The sequence below is a fragment of the Chrysoperla carnea genome, chromosome 2 (assembly GCF_905475395.1).
Source record: "Chrysoperla carnea chromosome 2, inChrCarn1.1, whole genome shotgun sequence".
NCBI lineage: Eukaryota > Metazoa > Arthropoda > Insecta > Neuroptera > Chrysopidae > Chrysoperla > Chrysoperla carnea.
The window spans coordinates 82,807,893-82,825,837 of record NC_058338.1 but is presented as its reverse complement, the minus strand read 5'-3'; the positions used below and the strand labels follow the sequence as shown (position 1 = coordinate 82,825,837).

The 17,945-nt window shown below is 29.5% G+C and overlaps 1 protein-coding gene across 1 annotated transcript; it reads left to right on the top strand.

Moving 5' to 3' along the window:
• Nucleotides 1-6,097: 6,097 nt before the first annotated feature.
• Nucleotides 6,098-12,627, top strand: LOC123292995 (uro-adherence factor A-like). Its single transcript, XM_044873709.1, has 3 exons — nt 6,098-6,364; nt 9,717-9,903; nt 11,024-12,627. The coding sequence occupies exons 1-3, from the start codon at nt 6,098-6,100 to the stop codon at nt 12,625-12,627; spliced, it is 2,058 nt and encodes a 685-aa protein (XP_044729644.1).
• Nucleotides 12,628-17,945: the final 5,318 nt, after the last annotated feature.

Here is a 17,945-nt window from a genome sequence, read left to right as displayed (position 1 = left end):
TTAAAAATGCTTACCTTCAAAGTCATTTATTTATTTAAATAACCGGACAAGCCACCCCTAAAATTTCCAGAATTGATTTAGACTTAGTCCAATTTCATATAAAAAAAATCAAGCCTTTTATCCAAACTTGCCCTGCTCGTACATACTTAAGAATATAATTATTTTGATTCATTAATAACTTTAAATAGACCTTTATCTGGCAAACGATACGTTGTTTAAAGATCGCGCATGGATATCAGAAGCACAAACAAATGGAACTCGTGAAAGAAGTCATTTACTAGGTTGAAATTGTATATTTATCGTTTATATATCGATTAGCCTATATCAGCTCAAAGAGCAATATACACATAGCCACGAAAGGCTAATGTATGTAGGGGGCTTACCCTAGGAATGTTATAATCGTTATCATACATAATTGCGACTAAACAATTGAATTATTTTTACTATTAAACTATTAAACACGTAGGAATGCGAAGATTAAATTTTTATTAATTAATAAATTAACCAATTAATAAATTTTAATTATACTAATTTAAGATCAAAACCGAAAAATAAGATTATGTAAGCTGATAATGTAACAATTACGTTAAAACCATAGTAGCTCTAAATTAAAACAACGTTGGCAAAGCAAAGGGACGCGTAAGTCAGATACTTGGATACTTTTAGGTCATATCATAGACTGCCAGCTCGTGACAAGAAAACAAATCATTCATTCTCAAGACAAGGAGGACATATAATACAGCCACAAGCAACAGAAACGAATTAATACATTCAAAATTATTGTTTTATTTAGATAAAACTTCCATAATAAATTCTTTAGTGTTTATACACCAAAATTTTAGTGTAAAAATTATTTAGTGTGAGATACTCGTTTTTGACAATATAACAACAATCTTAAAATGACGCAAAAAGACCTATAATAATCAGCGTTAAACTAAAATTATAAATAATAAAGGTAGACTTCGGAAGTTTTTTTTTGGAAATTTTTTCAATTTTGTATGTACTGAAAAATGCTAATTCCGAATCCAACGAACTTGAGCACTATGTGCGTGTTGACCACATAGTGAGTTGGACCATAGTGAGTATCTCTGTCTGATTTTGATTTTTTTGTTTCGTTTGAACGGCAATTTAATGGGGAGTGTTCTTAGCTATGCTTCAAGTGCGAGTTTAGGGTTCCGTACCCCAAAAAACTAAAAAATTGGCGATGATCTTCAAAATCGGCTTAGAATTTTCAAAAGCCCCGACAAACTTTTCGGCAACGGAACCCTAAACTTGCATTTGAAACATATCTAAGAACAGTCTCCATTAAATTTACTTTTTCCTTATACCCTTTTCCAAACTGGACCGCTTTGGTAGCTCATCGCAAATTTTTAGCTTTTTCGGGTACGGAACTCTAATCGCACTTGAAGCAAAAAAATATCTAAGAACGCCCTCCTTTAAATTACCTTTCAAACAAAACCAAACAACTTAAAATCGCTTCACCCGTTTAGGCGCTACGATGCCATAGACAGACAGACAGCCAAAAACACAGGCACACACACATAGCAGTCAAACTTATAACACCCCTTTTTTTTTAGTTAGGGGGTTAAAAAGGTAATTTAATGGAGAGAATTCTTAGATATGTTTCAAGTGGGAGTTTAGGGTACCGTATTCGAAAATTTATCGGAGGTTTTTTAAATTTTGTATATTTCACTTATTAGGACCAGTATTTCTATATTTCACCAATTTGAACTTCTTGACTAGACTACAAACCTTGTTGACTAGAAAAACAGGTGATACATCACAAGTATCACCTGTAGATTCTCTTTGGATAGAAAACGCTGATACATTTTTCGAAGTCATTTATTTTTTTAAAGTAACATCATTTTTGAGGAAGTAAATGCATTTATGTAGTATCTACAAGAAAGATACAAGGTTATTCTTTTGATGACTTAAGTCATACATGCAACTGTATATATGCAATAATAAACACACTTAAATAAAATCCAATAACGGTGTTTTATGTTTTAGACAGGACTGTCAATAAGGAAATTATTAATTGTTGATATTTATATATTTTATTTCCAATCACGATTATAGAGATTTCCGGTACATGATTAGGATAGGATGCTGTAGAATTATTCAGGGCAATAAAATACATGAAAAATACAAATTTGAAGCATTGATTTAATACAGATCGTTTATTATAAAAATGGATTCATTTTTATACCCTGTATTTATGAAATATATATCAAAGTATACTAAGGTTAAATAAGTTAATAAAAAAAAATTTATTTTTTCATATTTTGTAGATATGTAGGCATATTTCAATACAGGGACATTCCAGGAAATTGTGAAGCACAATGCTGACGGACACAAGCATCAATAAATATCCTGGAGTTCCATTTGCGAACTGCAAGTTTCTGCTCAAAGAGGATATCTTAGAAAAGGTCAATCCAACCCTTTTCGGTATCATAACGGACCCTATGGCATAAGTGTGTCCCACCCCTAGACAGCCACTCTAACCTAACCTAACCTAGTCATACTTCAATCTGAGGGGGTTCATTTTTGTCGCTAATTCCCTCAATTATCAGCGGCGGTCTACCAATTTTAAAAAACAAACATAAGGGCCTGTTTCTATTATTACATTTTCAAAATATCATATATAGTACATATGATATTTACTATATGTAAACCCCCTACCTCCACCGTTTCAGAGCAAAAATTTGGCAATTTTAAAACTTCAATTGCTTATAACTAGAGAACGGGTAAAGAAAAAGATACAGGGTCGAGTCTTGTTTTTCCAAAAAAACGCCTTTTTTTCAAAATGTGTCTAAAAAAAGTTGGCCTCCGTATAGAGGGACTGAACTACTAATGTACTTTTACCTCAAATCGTTTCATATTCTAAAAGAAAGTTACGTGAATAATAATCGGAGTAGAGAGTAAATGTTTGTAGGTACCCTACCAATAAGGCATTAAAAAAAAAAGGCGTTGGTTAGGAAAATTCAAAAGAAAAATTGCGTCAAAACGTGTGTATGATATCGAGTGGTTAATAAAATTTATTGAAGTCACTGAATGTTTTAGCAATAAAAACAAAATTATTATTCATACAAGTGTAAAATAGTTTAGTTTTTTTTATTTATCTTTTAGTTAACAAATTAAACAATGCGTTGAAAGTGTTTTCAAATAATTATAAATATAAAACAAGTTTTTCTAATAAAAGAAATAATTCAATGCCTATTCATGCACGAAAATTTAATCGTGCGAGTCGTATCATAATTATTAATATTAATAGATAGGTACTATTTTTAAATGGATCACCTTGAACTTAAATGGGCTTATGATAAATATTCCCTGCGTTGTTATCGGAGTAAATATCTTCTATTTAAATTATATCACGACCATGCTTGTTGACTAAATTTTTTTATCACTTCAGGTGAAGAATTCTCCCCACACGGGTAGAAAAGTTGATTTTTGAAAAGTACGCAAAGTATGAACGATTTAAATTTCTAATAAACATAGACGAAGATATAAGTTAGTGACGTCATTGCCCGATATCATCTAGAGGCATATAAAATATGTATAAAAATTTGGTTTGCTAAAACGAGATGGCCTACAATCTTTGAGTGCTTATAACTTTTTCGTTTTTTTAATCAATTTTAATTTCACTTTCAAATTTTGTCATGATATCAATACTAGTTTAACATTTTTATGCGTAATATGGCAAATTTGACATCAGACATATTACATCCAAAAATATCTCCGTGTGAAATTTTGTTTCCACCAATTTACTTTTTACAAAATACCAGAGCAAACCAATTACAGAATCTAATTTTATGAAAATGTTATCGGGCTTAAGGACGTTCCCAGAAAAATGAATGAAAATATTTGAATATTTATATTATTTGAACTTTAGAAAATTATACGAAAATGAAGAGTAAAATTTTTTGATATATACCATGGTTAGCGAAATGTTGGCCCCTAAAGAATAATAGAGAATCACTATTGAAGAAATAACACACTAAGCCATTCATTTCATTACTTTAAATGTATTTTTTGGAAAACGAGTGACACTTGTTATCATTTTCTTTATAGGAAAATGTTTGTCATGATTTTGATCAATAATAGTTTTACAAATTAATCCTAAGAAAAATTTGCTTTATTTCATAACTAGCTGTGAACTACCCGCTTTGCTGGGCAACATCCCCACTTGCACCCCTCCCTCCACATTTCCTTGCGTGGGATAACAGTTTTGTAATGTACACGTCATGCCTTTTTTATTTGATACCCCACTTAGGTATATTTGTAAATATTCGATAATTCCTTCCCACTTTCTCGCTACACCTTTCTACCCTCCGAAGGTTAAAAGTAGATAAAAACAATAGATCTTTGAAGCTGGTTGTATATCGTGTCAATATTTGAGCTTAATCGATGCACAACTTTTTTATTTTTTGAAGCATATCCTTTTCAACCCCTATTTCAACCCCTTACTCTACTATAATATGGATGTATTATACATAAAAACCTTCCTCTTGAATCACTCTATCTATTAAAAAAAACCGCATTAAAATCCGTTGCGTAGTTTCAAAGATTTAAGCGTACAAAGGGACATAGGGACATAGGGACATAGGGACAGAAAAAGCGACTTTGTTTTATACTATGTAGTGAAATAGCATACCTTTAAAAACACCACTTCAATATAAGATTTATATGTTAACAAGTGAAAACAAACAATTGACTGAGTTAATTATTGTAATACCATACATAGACAGTGTTGATTACTCTATCACATTACACATATATACATGTCACACATACATAACTGATATTCCCATATAATACAAGCTATACAATTTACGCCTAATTTGCACCCTCACTGGTAAACAGTGATGTTTACGAAAAAATGTTTCAAACAAAAGTTGGTTATTTTTTTATAAGGAATATTTTTTACATTTAAACTTTTGTTCTATCTCTAACGGTTTACAAGATGAGTCCTACGGACCCAAGACTAAATTGACTTATGTCGCTCATTTACGAACTCGACCTTACTTTTTACGTTCTGAGTACGCTGTAAAAATTTCAGCATGATATCTTTTTTCGTTTTTGAGTTATCGAGTTGACAGACGATAACGACTAATTAGGTGATTTTATAAACACCTGTACCAAAATTTTTTGCTTAGCAGCAATATTTTTAATGGAGTTAAGCTGATCCTTAACTCCATAAATATAGACCTACCGTGGTAGCCTTAAAGCAAATCATGACTTTCCAGATCATTCAATTAATTTAACGCCTTGAAAAATGTCACCATTTTTCAATATTTTGGAAATTACAATTTTTTTCTGATACTTCCAAATAGACCTGAACACGCTATAAAAATTTCACGTTGATACCTTTTTGTGTTTTTGAGTTATTGTGTCGACAGACATACAGACAAACAGACAACCGAAAATGGACTAATTAGGTGATTTTTTGAACACCTATACCAAAATTTTGTTCATAGCATCTATATTTTTAAACGTTACAGACTTGGTACTAAACTTATTATACCTTGATATATTTCATATATATATGGTATAAAAAACTGAAAGTTGGATCTGATAAAATGATAAACTCTTGTGGCATCATTCGCAAGGCTTTTTATGGAAGCAACAAAAGTATAAAACGGAATCCATAATTAGATGTTATCATCATCCAACACCAAAAATGATTACGATCATCGTTAAAAATCATTTTTAGCCATATTTCATGAAATGTTTTTTTTAATTATTTAAGCCCTTTTTATACAAGAAACATTTTTTAAATAATCGTAGATTTTAAGTTGGCAAATATGTAACTTTATTTCGAGACAACAATTAAAAACGAAATATGTCGCGACACTTTTTGAAATAGAATCATCATACCATCAACGAACGCATCATACGCATGATTTTTGAATAGAATACACATTAAGTTAATTAACAACGCAGAATTTGCGGTTAATTTTTTTAATAATTAATCATTTTTAATGGATCCATTTCTTTGATTTTGAATTGTTTGTGATTTTTTTTTTTAAATAATTGTGTTTTAAAATTAATTTTTTAATCAATCTATAATTTTATTTTGGTAAATTGAAAAAATATGTATCGTGTAACAGGTAAACCAAAACCGCCGTTAGGTATACGAATTGGTAATGAAAATTACAATACTCAAAGATCAACAATTCGATCATTATCGAATATAAATGGCTATGAATGTATTCAATTGAACGGACAACGTACTTGGAAACGATTGAATGATGATTTGCATGGAATGAATGTACGTGAACCATCATTAGATTGTGAAATTTTTGTTGGTAAAATACCATTTGATGTATTTGAAGATGAATTAATTCCATTATTATCTCAGGTATGTTGTGTGTGTTATAAATTTTCTTTTTAATGATAATAAAATCATGAAAATGATAATTATTTTCAACATTTTGTAACAACAAATGAAGATAACAGGACCATATCTAGTTATATTTCATGTATATGAAATATGCGAGGTATACAAAGTTTAGTCCCAAGTTTGTAACGTTTGAAAATATTGATGCTATGAACAAAATTTTGGATCACCTAATTAGTCCATTTCTGGTTGTCTGTCCGTCTGTCTGTCAACATGATAACACAAAAATGGAAAGAGATATCAAGATGAAGATATGAGATTTTTATAGCGTGCTCAAGACCTAAAAAGTGAGGTCGAGGTCGTAAATGAGCAACATAGGTAAATTGGGTCTTACGGACCCATTTTGTAAATCGTTAGAGATAGAACAAAAGTTAAAATGTAAAAAATGATCCTTATAAATACATTAACAACTTTTGTTTCAAACATTTTTTCGTAAACATTACTGTTTACCCGTGAGAGCGCAAATTAGGCGCAAATTATATGGTTTGCATTACATGAGAATATCAGTTAAATATGTACTAGGGTGGCCCAAAAAAAATTAATATTTTTTTTTTTAGGTCTCCTATGAAAATATGTTAGTTTATCATGTTTTAAGAGCCCCCTCCAAAGGACAGCTCAGAAAAAATTTTCATATGGTCAAACCAAATTTTTAAAAAAATCCAAAACCTTTTTTTTTTGTTTCAAATTTTTGTCCTCACTATTTTATTTATTTCTATGAGAAAATTATGAAGATCCTGAAAATTTCAAGTCGAAATTTTAATATTGAAAGGCTGCTCCGAATTTTTCTAAGGTTCCAAGTCGAGTACTTTATATTTTTTCGAGCTACTTTTAAACATGAATATTAACGAACTTTTAATTTTTTTTCTTTACTATTTCATACTAAAGGATGAAATTAAAACACGAGAAACGAAAAAAAAGTTTAAGGTAGTACCTACACGAAAGTGATATTTCAAGAATTTCTCAAAACTCAGAATATAAAATATTTAATTCATAATACACATGCTGTTAAAATTAGAAGATGATTTACCATGTCATACATGAGATATTAGCAATTAAAAGTGACGCAATTTGTACGTGTACATGGGAGAAGCGTATAAAAATACACAAATTTACAAATATTATATTTATTTATCAAGGAATGACGTTCACCATCTCTATGAAAAACTAATATAATGTAGAATACTATATTTAGAAAATATATAAAAAAAAATAAAAATTATTTACCATATAGTTTCGATAAAAAACTTAAATAAATAACTCCTTTTAGCGATAATTTTTTGTGGAAAGGATATGAAGACTAATGTTAAAGGTATATATAATAGTGTGTGTGTGTATACGTATAGAATCTATAATAGTGAGTAACTACAGTATTGTGAAAATAATATATGGTATATGTATAATAGTCATAGCACAGTTAATGCACTGAATGATAGTATTAGTCCAAAACTTTTTGACTGGACTGTCGCGGAGGAACTACCTTAATGAACATTTTTCACTATTGTAGTGCACAATATTAAAGAAAAAAAATTAAAAGTTCGTAAATATTCATGAAAAGTAGCCCGAAAAAATATAAAGTACTCTAATTGGAACTTGAGAAAAATTCGGAGCGACCTTTCAATATTAAAATTTCGGCTTGAAATTTTCAGGATCTTCATAATTTTTCTCATAGAAAAAAATAAAATAATGTGAAAAAAAATTTAAAACAAAAAAAATACGGTTTTCGACGTTTTTGGAATTTTTTAAAATTCGGGACGATCATTTAAAAAAATTTTTTTGAGCTGTCCTTTGGAGGGGGCTCTTAAAGCATGATAAACTAACATATATTCATAGGAGACCTAAAAAAAAATATTCATTTTTTTTGGGCCACCCTAGTATGTATGTGTATGTATCTTTTATTACTGATATGACGTAAAAAAACAAGCGTAATCAACTCTGTCTTTACATGGTATTTCAATAATTAACTCAGTCAATTGTTTGTTTTCACTTCTTTTCTAATGAAATTAAGTCGATGATAAATTAATATAAGTTTGAAAAGTCGGTTGACTTAATAAAATCTGAAAAATTGCGGAAGTATCATACAAATTGCAAGCAAGTAAATATTTTCTTGATTTAAGAAAATATTTCTTGTCATACTTTAATTTTTAAGTAGGTAGTCAAATACCTACTTATTTTCTCGCTCTAAGTGTTGTCATTGATTTTTTAATCCAGTATTTTTTTTGTTGTGCTAGCATCAAAGGCCATACCTGTACGCTGTGCAAAAATTTGCATTTAGTTACCTTAATAAATTAAGCTGACTAATTGTTCTTGTACGATATTTTGGACAGTAAATTTTGAGCTATGTCTCTTACTGCGCGTTCAGTGGATGGGGTTCGCCCAAGAAAAATGTCCGAAGCCGGCCAATCGTTTTGTAACAGTTTATTATCAAAAGTTAAAAATCATTTTTAAAATTAACTACTGAAAAAAAGACTCAGTTAATTGTTGAAATACTCTATATAACAAATATTGAATGTCAGTTCTTACTGTATTTTTTTTTTTTTTTAATTAGAAGTGTTTGTAAAAAAACAAATCAATTATAGCGGTCTTTTTTTTTGGTTTTCGACAATGTCTTACAAAACCACTAGTTGAAGTTACCTGCAAATTTTCAATTCCCTACCTTTAATAGCATCGGGTAAACAGTGATGTTTACGAAAAAATGTTTCAAACAAAAGTTGTTTATTTTTTTATGAGGAACATTTTTTACACTTAAATTTTTTTCCATCTCTAACCATTTACAAGATGTGTCCTACAGACCCAGGACCATGAGCTTGACATAGGTAAATTGGGTCTTGGATCCGTAGGGCACATCTTGTAAGATGTGAGAGATAGAAAAAAAGTTTAATTGTAAAAATGATTCTTATAAAAAAGACACAACTTTTGTTAGAAACTTTTTTTTTGTAAACATGACTATTTACTCATGAAAGATTGGTGTCGATTTTCTACAAAATTATAAAAGATACAGAGTTCAAAATTTCCAGGTGGCTTTAACTAGTGGTTTTGTGAAACATTCTCGGAAAAAAATTCTAGAGAATACTTTCGAAAATTTTCGAAAATAATTGTGTTGATTTTCTCTAATTTTAAAAAAATACTGCAAAGAGTGACATTCAACACTTTCTATACAGGGTATTTCAAGGATTAGCAGAGTTAATTGTTTGTTTTCACTTGTTTTTGTTAATTTTCCCATCAGAAAGCACAGCTAGAAATCGAATTTTAATGTTTGTTTAATATAAACTACCGCCCATTTTCACACAAATTACTTTCTTTTGTATCATTTTAGGCTGGCACTTTACATGAACTGCGATTATTGATTCAATTTAATGGAAATAATCGTGGATATGCTTTTGCACGATTTACAACAATCGAGGAAGCTAAAAAAGCTATTGAAATGTTTGATAATTATGAAATTCGTTACAACAGAAAACTTGGATTAATGTTTGCAATCCAGAATACAACTTTATACTTGAGTACGTATGAATTTATTTATTTATACAGGGTGGGTCATTTTATTTTAAAATGGCTAAAAGCTCGTTTTGCAGTTAATCAATTAAAAAATAACTTAGAAAGTTACAGATTATGATGGGGGACATTATATTCTGACATTAGATTGGACCTAGTGCTTCGGATTTCTTTTATAGCCAATGTAATTCGTAAAAGGTAGGAGCTAGAATAACACTTTAGATTAGAAAGTTGATCCTCTTAAAATAACTAATATTTTTCATCTTAACCATTTTTTCGAAAATTTTCAGCTTTTGGAGGGACTTAAAAATATGTCATTATTGCATTTAATCAAAAGAAAACATGATAACAACGGAAAAATACTTTAGCCAAAAGTCAAGGAAAATAGAGGATATTCGCCTGTGTCCATAACTTTGATCTAAAATTATCGATAAATTTTAAGCGTATTTTCTTTCGGTTAAATGCAATAATGGCATATTTTTAAGCCACATTTCCTCAAAAGGCTAACGTTTTTCGAAAAAATGATTTCAATAAAAACTGTTAGTTTTTTTATGAAAATCAACTTTCTTATTTAAAGTATTATTCTATCTTTTACCGTCCAGGATCCAAATTAGCAATAACAGAAACGCGAAGAACTAGGTCCAATCTGATGTCAGACTTTGATGTCCTCCATCAAACTCTGCAACTGTTGGTAAAGTTATTTTTTGATTGGTTAGCTACAAAACGAGCTATTTAGGTGTATAGATTCAAATGATCCATACTGTAAATGAGTTAGCAATTAACATTTCATAAATTTAAATAATAAGTTTATTAGGCAAACATGTTAGTTTTTACAGATGCTCTCCTAATACTCTAGACATATAATACTCACAACATTATTAGGCAAACATGTTAGTTTTTACAGATGCTCCCTTAATACTCTAGACATATAATTACTATTTTTAATACAAGATCTCCTAATAAATATTAATTTAAGGTATTTTGAGTTTCTCACCACTTTTCTACGAAATTTGTTGTTTGTTGTTTTTAGTCACGGACACAGGGTAGCCATGGGTTACGGTAACTACGGGAGCGTAGTTGCCCAACGGATCGAGCTAGTCAATAATAATAATTTTTTTGTTTTTCTAGGAAATATACCTAAACATGTTTCAATTGAAGAAATAGTGAAATTAATACGTCAAAATACGAAAGGTATTGTAACAGTGAATATCTTTAGTGGTTTCTCGAAAAAATCTGTAACAATTACATATGAATCACATCGTGATGCAACATTAGCTCGCAAACAAATTATTTCGGATGCGATACTAGAATGGAATACTAATTTATGTATAGATATTAATGGACCGCCATCCTCATTATCGGATAATGAGAACGGTTTTTTGTCATCTTCATCTTCTTATTCTGAATCATTATCATCGACAGATAATTATAACGATGTGCCGTCATTATCGAAAAATCGACACAATGAGAGCGATTTTTCGACATCTTTTTATTCTGAACCATTATCATCGATAAATAATTATAACGATGTGCCATCATTATTGAAAAATCGACGTAATGAGAGCGGTTTTTCGACATCTTATTATTCCGAACCATTATCATCGACAAATAATTATAACAATGCGCCATCATTTTCGGAAACTCGACGTTATGAAATCGGTTTTTCGACATCTTTTTATTCTGAACCATTTTCATCGACAAATAGTTATAACAATGCGCCATCATTATCCGAAAATCGACGTAATGAGAGCGGTTTTTCGACATCTTTTTATTCTAAACCATTTTCATCGACAAATAGTTATAACAATGCGCCATCATTATCCGAAACTCGACGTAATGAGAGCGGTTTTTCGACATCTTTTTATTCTGAACCATTTTCATCGACAAATAGTTATAACAATGTGCCATCATTATCGGAAAATCGACGTAATGAGAGCGGTTTTTCGGCATCTTTTTATTCTGAACCATTTTCATCGACAAATAGTTATAACAATGCACCATCATTATCGGAAAATCGACGTAATGAGAGTGTTTTTTCGACATCTTTTTATTCTGAACCATTTTCATCGACAAATAATTATAACGATATGCCTTCATTATCGGAAAATCGACGTGATAAGAGCGGTTTTTCGACATCTTTTTATTCTGAACCATTTTCATCGACAAATAGTTATAACAATGCGCCATCATTATCGGAAAATCGACGTAATGAGAGCGGTTTTTCAGCATCTTTTTATTCTGAACCATTTTCATCGACAAATAGTTATAACAATGCGCCATCATTATCGGAAAATCGACGTAATGAGAGCGGTTTTTCGACATCTTTTTATTCTGAACCATTTTCATCGACAAATAGTTATAACAATGCGCCATCATTTTCGGAAACTCGACGTTATGAAAGCGGTTTTTCGACATCTTTTTATACTGAACCATTTTCATCGACAAATAGTTATAACAATGCGCCATCATTATCGGAAAATCGACGTAATGAGAGCGGTTTTTCGACATTTTTTTATTCTGAACCATTTTCATCGACAAATAGTTATAACAATGCGCCATCATTATCGGAAAATCGACGTAATGAGAGCGGTTTTTCGACATCTTTTTATTTTGAACCATTTTCATCGACAAATAATTATAACGATATGCCATCATTATCGGAAAATCGACGTGATAAGAGCGGTTTTTCGACATCTTTTTATTCAAATCCATTATCATCGACAAATGATTAATTATAACGATGCGCCATCATGCTCTTTTGATTAACAATATGTACTTCTAGGAAATTTATCTAGGAAAATTTTATTTTAATTTAAGTACATTTAATCAAATTACTAATTAATTATTTATTTTCCTAATTCAAGTGCGGATATAGAAAAAATTTTTTAAATGAGGTCAATGTGAAATTTAATTTATTTAATTCCCTATTTTATTCCCGCTAAGATCACTTAAAAAAATTGAATACGTTTTTTTTTTTTTTGGACAATCTTTCCAATTGCTGTCCTTTGGATCCGCCATCCGCGCTTGTAATATTATACTTAAATATTTATTAACACTTATTTATTATTACTTTAATTATTTTAAAATTCGCTTCAGCTGGTTCTGGACAAAAAAGAAACTCAAATTTTAGTCGTATTTTGTACTCGTTTAACTGTTCTTATAAAATAACTATTAAAAAAATCGATGAAAACTTCCTAGTTTATAAGTTAGAAATAACTCTTAATGTAAAATTTATAGATAATTCTTAATATCGAAAATAAATTACTTTTTATTAAGGTTAAAATTGAATCTGAATTAAAAAATTATGTAAATTTAAAAAATTTAAACAAATTAAAAACTTATAAATTGTAAATAAAACACTGTGAGTTGGACAGGTTCTGTAGTTAGAGGCATGCAAAATATAAGGAACGACATTCGATAACTCATTTCTATACTCGAAGAAAACCGAAAGTCTTATTTTTAGTTTAACGTCTTGTTGATGATCAACTCCAAAATTAATACTTAATGTTAAGTACACTAAACTTTCTCAATGTAAAGTTGTGAGTTTTTAAAGGATTTTCGGGATTCGTTCCCCCCGTAGGTATATAATGGACATAATTTTTGTAATATTTGGGTCAAATTAATCGTAGAATTTTATACGTCTTTGTGAAAAATTCATATCGATTTTCCGTACGGTTTAGAAGAAATTAAATATCAAAAGTCTACCGAAAAAAAATTACAATTTTATGCACAGTTCCTAATTTTACCATGCATATATGAAATATACATAGTATATTAAGTTTAGTCCCAAGTTTGTAACGCTTAAAAATAATGATGCTAGGAAAAAAATTTTGTCATAGCAGTTCATAAAATCACCTAATTAGTCCATTTCCGGTTGTCTGTCCGTCCGTCCGTCTGTGGACACGATAACTCAAAAACGAAAAAAGATATCGAGCTGAAATTTTTACAACGTACTCAGGACGTAAAAAGTGAGGTCAAGTTCGTAAATGAGCATCATAGGTCAATTGGGTCTTGGGTCCGTAGGACCCATCTTGTAAACCGTTAGAGATAGAACAAAAGTTTAAATGTAAAAAATGTTCCTTATAAAAAAATAAAAAACTTTTGTTTGAAACATTTTTTTGTAAACATCACTGTTTATTGACGAGGGCGTTAATTATGTGCAAATTTTATAGTATGTATTAATATAGGAATATCAGTTGTGTGTGTAGCTATTTAAAAGTGCATATCTTTTGTTATTTACGTGACGTCAAAAAAACAAACGATTGCGCATCAACACTGTCTATACATTTTTGTATGTGTTATGTGATAAAGAAATCAACACTGAAACTCGTAAACCGTTAGTACAAAGAATCGATTTGAAATTTATACAGAAGACGTAAAATACATATAATTTCCCAGATTCTGTGTGAGTTCGGGTCCTAAAAATCCTTTTTAAAACTTCAAAACCAACAGCTTTACGTTGAAAAACCGCTTGTTTAAGAATTTAAAGAAAATACACTGATAAATTCCTAACTTACTTGGAGTATTAGTAAAAAATTCCCAAACAGCCTTTTGAGTCGTTTTCAAAATACTAACCGCAAACTTTTGGGTACAATAACTCAAAAATTGCTCATATAGACGAAAGTTGTTTCAGGAACTTTTGACTTATGTTAATCAGAACGATATTGTTCTAAGTATATCGCTAAACTAGCGGCATCGGTTTTTGGATTTCGAATGTTGTTTCCGGTAAAAGCATTAGTCAACAGATTTCTATCCTCATATATTTCGTAGTTAACTTAAAGCGACTGAAGATGTTTATCTCATAAGTTTTCGTATTTTGAATAGATTATGGATTCTATTTTTCAACATTTCATTATTTCTCATCATGAATTTGGACAAAAATAAAATTGTATTGTTTTTTAACTTTTGTAAACTTCTCCAAACATTATGTAAAAATTAAATGTAAAAATTATGAATAAAAAAAAATTGTCCACAATCAAGAAATTCGTTTTTTTTTACAATCTTTTATTTAACTTGCAATGTTTGTATCATGGAGGTTATAAAGAAGGAGAACGATCGCTACGTGCTAAAGCATTAGCCCAGCTGTCCCTGAAAATTTGTAGAATTTATAGTTCGTATTCCAACCACCAGACGGTAAGTAGTATCTACGAAGCTAGCTGTTTATGAGTACAAGTAGATGAAGTTAGTTGCATAATGTTCAAATTAAATGATACTATTTACACGTATATTAAACGTTGATAGATCATTGGAAATTAGCGCACAACAGCCCGCTTTTAATGAGACAACTTAGCGATCGCAGCGCCTCACTTATTTTGTCCATATTTCGGGAACAATATTTTCTATAGCGATCGTTCTCCTTTTTTATAACCTCCATGGTTTGTATGTATGTGTGTATGTATGTATGTAAGTATGATTGTTCGGGCTGATGGTGAACTATTTTTTTTAAGTTTAAATTCTTTAGACCTGTTATGATAGGATGCGTGAGCATAGGATGACGCGAAACACATGCTTAAGTTAGTGATAATTTTTTAACACCATGAAGTTAGTCGATAAATGAAATGTCACTCATAGTAGACAAGAATAGATAGATGGCAGATTGAGTGTCATATTTTTCATTTTTTGTGTAATTAATCGTTTATATTAGCCCTTATACCAAGTGTAGAAATCACGACACTGAATTTTTGAAATTTATTACAGATACGTTAAATTTGGCAAATATCTGAAAAGAATGACCCAAAATTAGTGGGATGACATACTTGATTTATCCAAATTGGGAAAAATTTAAGTATGGTATAGCAAAACCAAATTTTTTTTATTTTTATGACGTTGAAGTTCAAAAAATCAATTTTTTTGGATATTTTACGCAGATAAATCTTTTTATCCTAAAAAAACATATATTAAAGATATTTTTTAAGGTCTATTACCTACTTTTACCGATATCTGTTAACAAAATATTTACAATAGTTGAAATCAAGCATCCCACGCTTTTAATAATAAAATGATTTTTTTCTTAAGCACTCCAAGTTTTTTTATTTTTCTTTTTTTTAACTTAACTTTTACTTCAGCTATTTCAAAAATGTGTTTCTTTAGTTTTTTTTTAAACTATCATTTATTATATCAATACATTTCTAATAAAAAAGTTATCAATCTGTATAATACACAGCGGTAAAATAAAATAAAATAACGTAATAATAAAAATTAAAGATTTTATTACTAAGTGTGACAATTAAATAAGTACAGATTCGAGTTAATTAAATTATACGCATAACTAACTGTGCATCGTTCCACTTCTGTTAACTGACATAAATTGAATAATATGTTTCCTTTTGCTAATATTATTTGTTTTTTATTTTTATTTTTTTATTTTTTTTAACACCTAAGGTCAAATTTTAATCAAGAAATAGAACTCACAAAACTATCCATAACGGAGATTCCTCTGTTAATAACCAATAGTTTATTTTAAAGCTAGCGGGTTTCAACTCAACAGTTATTCAATTGACGAAGTATGTCTATTACTTTTCACGGATAATTAATACTAAACTAATTTTGATTTAATTTTATAACCAGATCTTCCTTGACACGCCTATAAATGAAAATAATTATTTTAAATATTATTCACTTTCCGACACAATCAATTTTGGGGCAATCTCAAAAAATTTTAATGTAATTTCAATTTTCAGTTATATATCTTAATTTGAATGCATGTTATTTTTTTTAAGTTTTCCAACCATTCTCTCAAACTTTTTTACCAGCCCATACCACTTTAAAATTTTTTTAAAATGATGGTGTATTCTGAACACTCTAAATAATTTATTATCGTTAGAAATTTATCTTAAAGTTAATTTTAATTTTAAATTAATATTTTTGGTTTCTATATCCGATCTGTTGTTAATAATCAATGTAATTTTACCCGATACATTCATGTGTCTGTTTGTTAAAGAATTTAGCAAGGAGTTTTCAATTTCACCGTTATCACCGGCTCGTCACTATAACCGATTTTGACTACAAAGCTATTAATTTCTTTAAAAATATTCATTCACACACAAAAACAAATGGAAAAATTGATTTATTTTTTCTTATTTAATAAATGATGTTAATAAATTATTTTAGAAAAATTTGTTAAGAATTTATTATTTAGCATTGAAAAAAATATACTTAAAAAATGTACGTAAGTAGCTGCTTAAGCTTAGGGAATATTTTTGAAAAATGGAAAACCATTGTTTATTATACTTTATCCTTTTAAGTTAAGTTTTTTAGCAGCATAATTTAATTTAATAGTTAACAGCAGGAATAGCTACATTATTTTATTATTTATAGTTAATATTTAAGGACCTATTTAGAAATATTCAATGTTCCTTATATCTTACCTGCAATAATAGTAGCTCAGTTGGTTAAGGCGTAACCAATTTTGTTCGAGGGTAGCGGATTCGATTCCCGCCATCACAACAAAAATTAATTTGATTAATAGTGGTAATGGACTGATCTAGTTCATGGTATATGCATGAAGAGGAACACACAGTCTCTAAAAATAATTTTGGAGCTAATAAATGATATTATCAGCGAAAAAGGTGGAAAAACACATATATGATATCACAATGAGCTCTATAGAATAAGAAGTATCCTTCGTAGAAAGCCAATATAATCTAAGTTATCCTAACCTAACCTTACCTAACCCAACCTAACCTAACCTTACCTAACCTAGCCTATCCTAACGTAGCCTAACCTACCTGCAATAAGAATGCATAGAATATAAAAATGGTCTGATGATAAATTATGGTAAACTTTACTTGCTGAAATTTTTCTTGTTCTAAAAATTTCAATTTTACTAATACATATTGGGAAATTCTCAAAACTGTCTTTAAAACACCAAAAGCGCCTCAAGAATTTTACAAAAAAAAAAAAAAATGCGTGTATGAAAATATTTAACTTACATTTCAAATTTTGACGTTGGATTTTGTTAGAGCTTGGGAAAATTATACGAAAATTAAGAGTAAAATTTTCCATATACATTATTGTTTTTGGAATATTGATGCTTAAGGATTTAGCATCT